General features: G+C 42.2%; 2 protein-coding genes and 1 long non-coding RNA gene across 7 annotated transcripts in view; 2 read left to right on the top strand and 1 right to left on the bottom strand.

Annotated features, from left to right (window-relative positions):
• tfr1b (transferrin receptor 1b) overlaps positions 1-4,062 on the top strand; it is an 8,900-nt gene extending 4,838 nt beyond the window's left edge. For both annotated transcript variants that reach the window (XM_083529615.1, XM_083529616.1), the window contains exons 8-19: positions 61-153; positions 234-373; positions 493-659; positions 742-858; positions 1,354-1,439; positions 1,532-1,595; positions 1,798-1,865; positions 1,947-2,008; positions 2,316-2,406; positions 2,729-2,944; positions 3,031-3,195; positions 3,522-4,062. In XM_083529615.1, coding sequence (XP_083385741.1) covers positions 61-153; positions 234-373; positions 493-659; positions 742-858; positions 1,354-1,439; positions 1,532-1,595; positions 1,798-1,865; positions 1,947-2,008; positions 2,316-2,406; positions 2,729-2,944; positions 3,031-3,195; positions 3,522-3,764 — 1,512 coding nt within the window. In that variant the 3' untranslated portion in view covers positions 3,765-4,062. The remainder of the gene's footprint in view (positions 1-60; positions 154-233; positions 374-492; positions 660-741; positions 859-1,353; positions 1,440-1,531; positions 1,596-1,797; positions 1,866-1,946; positions 2,009-2,315; positions 2,407-2,728; positions 2,945-3,030; positions 3,196-3,521) is intronic.
• LOC310719689 overlaps positions 1-10,000 on the bottom strand; it is a 154,481-nt gene that overhangs the window by 119,815 nt on the left and 24,666 nt on the right. The gene's annotated exons all lie outside the window — the stretch shown is intronic.
• Positions 7,437-10,000, top strand: part of tnk2a (tyrosine kinase, non-receptor, 2a) — a 16,733-nt gene continuing 14,169 nt past the window's right edge. For 2 of the 4 annotated variants that reach the window (XM_083529599.1, XM_083529597.1), the window contains exon 1: positions 7,437-7,765. The gene's annotated coding sequence lies outside the window, so the exon portion shown is untranslated. The remainder of the gene's footprint in view (positions 7,766-10,000) is intronic. The other 2 variants (XM_083529601.1, XM_083529600.1) reach the window with 1 other exon arrangement.

Raw genomic sequence — 10,000 nt, 5'->3', positions numbered from 1 at the left:
TCCTTAATGTTCTCCTTAATGTTCTAAACCGGTGCTGTTCTGCCTCTCATTCTTGCCCAGGTTGCGAATGCGGCCCGCTTTGGTTTAGCTGCGGTTCTGATATATCGGGAGTTTAGAAGTGAGAATGAACTCAACACCGAGCTCTACGGCCAGGTGAGAACTTGGGTGATCTTTCTTCACCTTCACGTCTTGCCTTCTTGATTTAAGTAATCTTTGCTTGTCTGTATTTTTAGGTTCACCTGGGAACAGGAGATCCTTACACCCCAGGGTTTCCTTCCTTCAACCATACGCAGTTTCCTCCTTCTAAATCCTCTGGTCTCCCGGAGATCCTGGCTCAGACAATCACCGGCGAAACGGCTTGCAAGATCTTCCAGTAAGTTTCACACCACTGATGAGACTTCACCGGGGTGCCAATAGTTGTGAAGGATTTAAGGTGCACAGGAGGAGTTTAACATCGGCGTGGTGTGTAAAACTCTACCTTCTGAATCACAGGAAGATGGGAGGAAAGGACGCACCTGCGAATTTCACCGGAACGCTGCCGGGTGTCAGTAAATACACGCTGGGAGGAGAGACGAGCGTGAGCGTGAGCGTTAACAACGTCCTCGTCGACACCAAGATTTATAACATCTTTGGGGTCATTAAGGGCTTCGTGGATCCAGGTGAGGAACCGGAGCTCACACCTGAACTTCACGCTCGTGAGTGTTTCTGCGTGCAGTCTGAACTCAGTGTTTATTTCTGCAGATCGCTACGTGGTGCTCGGCGCTCAGAGAGACGCCTTCGGCCACGGATTCGCCAAATCCACTGTCGGAACATCGCTGCTGCTGGAGCTCGCCAGGGCCATCAAAGACCTGGTGAGAGGTAAAGAACCAGAAGTGAATCTCTCGGGAGTGAACCGCATCCGCAAACAAGCAGAAAAAAAACATAGCAGGAAGTTAGCTGGAAAGGGGTGGAGCTACAAACATTCCAGCCAAAACCTTTCTATTGATTTATTTAAAATATTTCCAGCTGATGTTAAATAAAGCAATAAACCTAGAAATACTTTTATAAATAGAGTTTGAAATGTCAGTCTCCAACTTTTAATCCTCAATTTTGGGTGGGGCTAAGCTGCTGCAAAGTGGGTGTGGTCAAGCTGCTGCAAAATAAGGGGTGCGGCCATGGTGCTGTAAAGTGGGTGTGGCCAGGCTGCTGCAAAGTAAGGGGTGTGGCCATGGTGCTACAAAGTGGGTGGAGCTTATCTGCTGTAAAGTGGGTGTGGCCAAGCTGCTGCAAAGTAAGGGGTGTGGCCAAGCTGCTGCAAAGTAAGTTTTTGCGCTAGTGCTGATGTAGCGTAATCCCCCGTAACGTTCCCTGCAGATGGGTTCAGGCCGAGGCGGAGCATTGTGTTCGCCAGCTGGAGTGGTGGAGAATTCGGCAGCGTGGGTTCTACAGAGTGGCTCGAGGTTCATAACATACACAACTTCACAGAAATATTCGAAAAATACAGCAGGTGTTACAAATGCTGAAGTCATCTGATTGTGTTACTCTTCCTCAGGCGTATCTCTCCTCACTGAACCTCAGAGCCTTCAGCTACATCAGCCTGGACTCCAGCGTGACCGGTACGTCTCAGCTCATTCCAGAGCTCCAACATAATCTCCTTTCACAACTGTCAGCAGAGGACAAACTTCCTGCTCAACCACTTCCTGAGAACCGATTTTACATCCATTGTCAAGAAGTTGTTGAGCAGGAATTTCCTTCACTATTAAAGAGTGTGTGTGTGTGTGTGTGTGTGTGTGTGTGTGTGTGTGTTCACGCCGGCAGGTTTAAAGCGGTTCAAAGCCTCCTCCAGTCCGCTGTTACACAAACTCCTGAAGAACACAATGGATGAGGTGTGAATTTATTTAATGTGACTAAGTATTGGCACCCCCTACCTGCACAACTCTAACCTGTACTCGAAATAATCTCCACAGGTAAAAAGTCCTCGCAGCTCCATGTCCCTCTCTGAGGACTACACCGACTGGGACAAGGCCGGGTGAGTGCACAGACCCCCAACTCCTGCTCATTTATTATTACATTTAAATATGCAATAATAATAAAGTTTTTAATAATGATCATTTTTGAGAGATGAATAATGCATAAAGAATATTAGATCATTTTAATAATTAATATATAGGCACCGGTGCGTGGGTCAGTTGGTTCCGGGCTGCACTTACATTATTCCCGTTTTATTTATTATCTGGTGTTTTATTTTGGAAAATTCCCGGATTCTCTCCTCCACATCACATCAATGTGATTTTGTTCTGAAATTGAATCTGCTCTTGTGAATGTTCTGCTCTCAGACTCGAGCCCATGAAGATGGAGGACGGTGCTTTTCCGTTCCTGGCTTTGTCTGGAATTCCCTCCGTCTCCTTCCGCTTCGTCTCAGACAGTGTGAGTTTGGGAATTCTTTATATAAATAATCCGCTGTGCTCCTTTTTTTTAAAATGTATTAATTTTTTTTTACTTTTCAACATGAAAAAACTAAGAAATTATACATTTATTTACAATATTAATGTGTTTATGGTGTAAATATATAATCGATCGCTGTTCCTCGATGTTACATGAATTAAAAAATCCTTTAGTCTTTATAATCACTATTGTTTTATGTATTTATCAGCATTAATGCGGTTTATTATAGTGGTGATGTACAGAACATGTATGTAAATTGTTTAATTTAAATGATCCTCTGTTCCTGAACTTTCTCCTGCTCCAGAATTCTTTAGACTATTCAGGAACACCTCTGGACACCAGAGAGCGTCTGGACGAGGCCACCGAGTCGAAGCTGGAGGACGTCTTGGTTTCTGCGGCTCAGCTGGCAGGACAGTTGGCGCTCCGTCTTGTCCACGATCACATCCTGAAACTGGACATTAATGAGTACACGCGCATCTTCAGGATTAACATGGTCCGGATCATGAGGGAGATCAAGCAGGTATGAAGCATCTTCTTTCTTTTTTCTTTTACTGATGAGGTGTGAAAGCAGTTCCTCACGGTGAGCTGTGATGTTTTTCCTCCCAGGTTGAAGCACTTCACTCTGAAATGTCCTCAGTGCTGAGTATCAGGTGGCTTTCTTCTGCAATCGGCTCGTACTCGAGCGCCGTCTCGGCTCTGGAAAGAGAGATTCGGAACAGCGACCTGGAGGTTGCAGAAACATGCCGCAACATCAACGACCGCATCATGAGGGTATAAATAATCGACCAATCGCCTTCCAGCACCATAGACACAAAGCGTTAGCAAAACATATGCAACAGCGCCACTAGGGGGCACTCTTTATGTATATTACAAAAATGTATATATTAATTGCAGGTTGTGTTTATATATAAATAATAAATGTTATATAATTGATATAAAAGTGTTACATGGTGGGAAAAGTTTGTAAAAATCTAAACATAACATATGCAGTTCATGTAAACAGAAATGTAACTTTTTGTTGTAATAGTTATAAAAATGGTATAAAGTTATAATGTTTACACACAGTGTTTATAGTGGTGTTGTGTTTGTGGCTGCAGGTGGAGCACAACCTTCTGTCTCCATACGTCTCCCCGAGAGACGTCCCGTTCCGTCACATCATCTTCGGTTCTGGTGATTACAGCATCGGCGCTCTGCTCCAGCACTTCGCTGCCCTGAAAGAGCACGCCTCGGGTTCCGACACAGACCTGTTCCGGAACCAATTCGCGCTGATCACATGGACCCTTCAAAGCTGCGCTAACGATCTATCAGGAGACGTCTGGGCTCAGGACAACCTCATTTAATGGGTCGTCTCTCTGTTCGAGGCCCGGTTCGGTCCAACAGCGAAGTGTTACAGTAACAACCATTTTGATTTCGAGCGACAATTTAACGCTAAAATATTAAGAATTAATTTGTTTATTATCCCGACGTGTGCATGATGATGATTTAGTGCTGGGCAGTGCGTCACTATTACAATATTGCGATATTCATTCTAACAAATACCTCATAATCCTGACTGTATCAGTAGCTGCTTTCAGAACACACTGAAATAACACACGCATAAGCCGAGTGCAGCTGATCTGCTCCTGCTTTCAATCCATTTTTAATGGGGAAAGTTCTGGATTAAAAAAAATATATTTATTTAATTAACTTTTTTTTTGTATCGCAATATAATATTTGTTGTCATATGCTGTTACGCCATGCACTTATTTACATTCTAACCAAATCCTGCTGAGCTTCTTTACTCGAAGAACCCAAATTTCAGTTTCGGTCTTTATATAATCCCAAAATCTAATCAGCTGTAGTAAAAATATTAATCATGATTATAATAATATTATTGTTATTATTATTATTTAATAATTCATATTAACCAGCTTAAGCACACAGTGAAGAACACGTGCACTTGTTCCTCAGGTCGTGGTTCTGATGGAACCTCCGCAACTCAGTCTTGTCCCGAGGATCAGAATTAAACGCTGATCTTTCATTTTTTTATTGTGTACACTCAGCACTTAACTCAGATTCCAAACGAAATTTCTCGCAGAAACAAAATGCTGCTTTTGGATCGTCTGATTTGTGATTTTGACCCATTTTGAGGGAAATGTTTGTTTGTTTGTTTGTTTGTTTGTTTATTTATTTATCAGTGACAGTGTTCACTATAAAGTGTATTTTATACTTTTTTTTACATTATCGGAAGCAGTGCCTTCCATAATTGTGACGGTTATACTGTCAGTTTATTAAAGCAGCATCTGCTCTGAGGAAAACGTGTTCCCGAACAAGCCGTCACCAGAGACACGTGCCACGCCCGACGCTTCGCCACACAAAAGTCTGGATTTTGGAAGATAAATTATATAATGTGCTGATATTCAATGAAATCCAATCATCTGACCATCATATCATTGATCAGGAATTTAATTTCTAATCGACGACAATCTAAAGTACAATATAAACAACATTTGACCCGTGACACCGAAGACAATAAACATCATAATATTCATCCTGTTAACGGAGGAAAACCCACCAGGTCTCTCAGGTCCTCACCTGGTGTAGATCATTTGATGATCAGCACGTGAGTGAACGAGGCGTTGGTGATTTCTCTGGTGAAGCTCGTGTACACGGAGCGTATTTCTCATTTTGAAACTTTATCGGGAGCAGTGTCTTCCATAATGCACTTTGTGAAGGTAGTTTTTGTCTACCGGTGTGTTTATCGTGGGCAGTGTCCCTCATATTTCACTGTAGGGTGGAGTCAATTATCGGGAACAGTGTTTCCCATAGTTTTTTTTACATATTTGTGTTCACGTTCTGTGACGTTTTTCCTCATTTGGGGCTGTGGGTGGGTGTGTGTGAGAGAGTGTGGGTGTGAGTGAGAGTGTGGGTGGGGGTGTGTGTGTGTGTGGGTGGGTGGGTGTGTGAGCGAGAGCGTGTGTGTGTGTGTGTGTGTGTGTGTGTGTGTGTGTGTGTGTGTGTGTGTGTGTGTGTGTGAGATCTCTAATAGAATATCAGTGTTTCTCCTGTGGTACTTTGGTCAGTTTGGGTTTAATCAGTCGACATTCTACAGTAAAATGATATAAATATTTTGTAGAATTAAAACGACTTCATGAACGAACCCATAAACGTTGAAACTCTATTTTACAAAGTGACCATCAGAAGAAACGTCTAGACGGATATTTACAGTGAATGTCTGCAGCTTCTTCATTTCTTCTGTCTTTCTTTCCTGTCCCTTTAGTTTTCACAGCGTCTCTTTAAGCGCTCACATTGCAGCTTCCTGAACTCATTTAAAACTCGTTCATTGAGAAATGCGGAGACTGAAATGAGAGTGAGTGATGAAATCATTACATATAAATTAAATAATTAGTTTGAAATGATTGGAAATAATTTTCTCAACCTCGAATTTCACTCAGCTGAGATTGAGATGAAACTCTGCATCTGTGAGAACTCTAAATAAAGCTTCATCACAGTGCATGTGTAAAAGTACAGTTACAGGAAATTGTGTGGGTTTATGAATCTTTTAGGCAGAATTAATACTCTGTTTTTAATTTCTCTCGATTTCTCGCTCTTTCTCTTTTTGGCTTCAACATTTCTGAAAGCATGAACCTTCACTCGGAACCAGAACTGAGACCATTTTGAGACTTTATTTGCATGTTACTTTAATTCATTTGGTGAATTTGTCCATAATTAGTCATTAATCCGTCACGTGGGACTTTAATTACAGAAGTAATGAAAAAATTGACACGTTTCACGTCTTTGCACTATTGATGTCCACAATTCTTATAAGGTATAAATGTAAAAGGTCAAACAATAAACAACTGTAATTGTGAAGTTTCTGATTTTCTGTTGAATATCGTGACATATGAATTGTCTGATTTAAAGGGTTCTGAAAGGAAACGCACTGCTGTTCGGTTCCACGTGGCTCCTGTTAACGTTCTTTATGAAGGTTAATCACTGATGGATGGTGGACGAAGCTTTGGGAACTGTATTAGTTTGTGATTTCTGCTTTTTGTTTCTGTCCAATAAACATGATCTCGAGCTTATTGGTTTTTCTGCACCTTTATTTTAATGAATGATGTTTATTCTTCACTACTGTTTTTTTGTTGCACTCTCCAGTCTCAGGGGTAAAGTAGAGACGTGTGTGTGTGTGTGTGTGTGTGTGTGTGTGTGTGTGTGTGTGTGTGTGTGTGTTAAATACAAAAATAATAGTGATCATTAACACATACTGTATAAATATAAATAAATAAATCTTTTAGTCCTAAATGTTCAGTGTTATTGCTCATATTGTGATCAACATGTCAGTGATGTTTATACAGTAATTATACAGTAGATTTTACTTCCTACATGATTCATGAATTAATTGCGTATAAATTCTAACAGTTTATTTGTGTTAAATGAACATCTGAGAAACTGATTAGTTTCTGTTTTCATTCACATTCTAGCAGCTACAAACACAAATCCCCTTTCAGAGAAATTATTCTCACCTTCATCCTTTATTTTCTCTCTCTCTGTCTAGCCCTCTTTTTATGTCTTTCTTTCTGTCTTTTGTATTCTGACTCTTTATCTCCATCATTTTGTCCATCTCTTGCTTACGCTCATTGTTTTTGAGTATCTCTATCTCTTTCTCTCAATCTTTCTCCTTGGGTCTGTCTGTCTCTCTCTTTCTCTCTCTCTCTCTCTTTCTCTCTCTCAATCTTTCTCCTTGGGTCTGTCTGTCTCTCTCTTTCTCTTTTTCTCTCAATCTTTCTGCTTCTGTCTGTCTGTCTCTCTCTCTCTCTCAATCTTTCTCCTTGGGTCTGTCTGTCTCTTTCTTTATCTCTCTCTCTCTCTCTCTCTCTCTCTCTCTCTCTCTCTCTCTCTCTCTCTCTCTTTTTCTCTCAATCTTTCTGCTTGTGTCTGTCTGTCTCGCTTTTTCTCTCTTTTAACAATTAACTCTCTTCTTTTTAAAAGATTTCTCTGATTAGATTTAGATCAGACCCGGAATGTGCACAGTACATATCCACATGACTGCACCGTTACTATAAAGAACAAAATATTAGTACCAGAACATTAACATGAAACCTGATGAAACCCACAGGTCCAATCAGAACCCCGGGGAGGTGAAAGGGGTGGATTTGGCAACATCCGAGTGACGCGCCACTGTGTCTTTAAGACTGAATACGTGTGTGTGTGTGTGTGTGTGTGTGTGTGTGTGTGTGTGTGTGTGTGTGTGTGTGTGTGTGTGTGTACAGTTAAAGCAGGATGATCCTACACACGGTTCTGAAGTCCACTGCGGGGAATTAACGGGAGATGAGCTGAGCGCGTGCGGAATCCAGTCCAGGTGAGTTTTTGCTGAAAGCCAGGTTTCATCATCATCATCATCATCACCACCATCTTCTTCATCATCTTCTGTAATCGTAAAGCCAATAAACACCTACAGCTTATTAACACAGCTCAGTGATGACGCTCCACGAGCAGCGGATATCCGGTGTGTATCACTTATTATTTATTATCACATTATTATATTATATTATATATTTATTATCATATACACAGCACGAGTCAGGTCACTGTTACTGCCGGTCACGAGCCCGGATTAATGTAGAAGGTTGTGTTATGAAGGACATCCAGAGTAAAACACGTGTTAAATTAAATATGCGGATCACAAACCCGAATTTCATACCGGATCAGTCGAGAGATGGAGCTGAGATGAAGAAGAGGAGAAAGACCTGTACAGAGACAGCAGGGGGAGGAGGAGGAGAGGAGAGAGGAGGAGAAGTAGAGAAGAAGGAGAGGAGAGTGAAGGAGAGGAGGAAGACGTCTACAGAGACAGCAGGGAAAGGAGAAGGGGAGGAGAAGTGGAGGTTCGGGTTGGTACTTTAAATGTTGGTACTATGACTGGTAAAGGGAGAGAGGGAGCTGATATGGAGAGGAGAAAGGTAGAGATGTTGTGTGTTCAGGAGACCAAGTGGAAAGGGAGTAAGAGCAGGAACATTGGAGGTGTTTAAACTGTTCTATCATGGTGTGGATGGAAAGAGAAATGGTGTAGGGGTGATTCTAAAGGAAGAGTACAGTAAGAGTGTAGTGGAGGTGAAGAGAGTTTCTGATAGGGTGATGAACGTGAAGCTGGAAGTTGAAGGGGTGATGATAAATGTCATCAGTGTTTATACTCCACAAGTGGGTAGTGAGATGGAGGAGAAGGAAAGATCCTGGAGTGAGTTGGATGAAGTGGTAGAAGGTGAACGTAGGAATGAAAGATTGGTGATTGGTGCAGACTTTAATGGACATGTAGGTGAAGGTGCTGGATGATTGTGGAACTACTGCAGAAGTGATGAGGGAGACAGTTGGAAAGGTTCTTGGTGTAACATCTGGAAATAGAATGAAAGATAAAGAGACGTGGTGGTGGAATGAGGAAGTGCAGGAGAGCAGAAGGAGAAACAGAATTGGGATCAGAGTGATGAGAAAAGTAGGCAGGAGAACAAGGAGATGCAGCAGCAGGTGAAGAGGGATGTGGTGAAAGCCAAGGAAAAGGCATATGAGGAGCTGTAGGAGAAGTTGGACACTAAGGAAAGAGAAAAGGATTTGTAGCGATTGTCCAGGCAGAGGAACCGAGCTGGGAAGGATGTGCTGCAAGTTAGAGCAATAAAGGATAGAGATGGAAATGTGTTGACTAGTGATGAGAGTGTGTTAAGAAGATGGAGGGAGGATTTTGATCAGCTGATAATCGAGGAAAATGAGAGAGAGAGAAGGTTGGATGGTGTGGAGATGTGAAGCAGGAAGTGGATAGGATTAGTAAGGAGGAAGTGAAAGCAGAGATTAAGAGGATAAAGAGTGGAAAATTGGTTGGACCAGATGACATACCTGTAGAAGCATGGAGATGTTTAGGAGAGATGCAGTGGAGTTTTTAACCAGACTGATCTTTAAGAATAAGGGCGATTCGCACGTTCCTTTGAATGAGCCGTAATATAGAAAATAAATCAACTCCTTCTGAACAATCCAGCAGCTCAGTGTGTGTGTGTGTGTGTGTGTGTGTGTGTGTGTGTGTGTAAGAAATGCACTGTTCCATATCATCTGTAGGTTTAGAATTTCAGCACTTTGCACGTAGTGGTAACTGGAGCATCAGAGCTGCACGGAGGTCGACGCTGAGCCTCGTGTCTCGTCATGACTCAGCCAGAACGAGCGAATCGACTCATCAGTGTGACACGAGACGCAGGAATGAAGGATGAAACAGAAAACCTGAAGGATTGGAGCAGATGGATGATGATGATTTATGAGGATGATGATTTGTGGAGAGATGCAGTGTTGCCATGGAAACAGCTGTGTCTTTAAATCCGTGAGGCGTGTTTTGGAGTGGGAGTGTTCTTGCTGGTTTACTGTGAAACCAGGACGTGTCTTATGGGAGATGAATTCAGAGCACACGGTTTATTTTTCACCGCGTGGAACGAAAGAGCGTCTCGGATTAACAGTGACGTGAGAGAGAAGAGAGAGAATAGAGAGAATAGGAGGAGAAGAGAGAGAATAGAGAGAGAACAGAGAGAGAGAGAGAGAGAGAGAGAGAGAGAGAGAGAGGAGAGAA

The sequence above is a fragment of the Silurus aristotelis genome, assembly GCF_946808225.1.
Source record: "Silurus aristotelis genome assembly, chromosome: 25".
Taxonomy (NCBI): domain Eukaryota; kingdom Metazoa; phylum Chordata; class Actinopteri; order Siluriformes; family Siluridae; genus Silurus; species Silurus aristotelis.
Note: the sequence above shows the minus strand (reverse complement) of the source record. Positions and strands in the feature narration are given on the sequence as shown.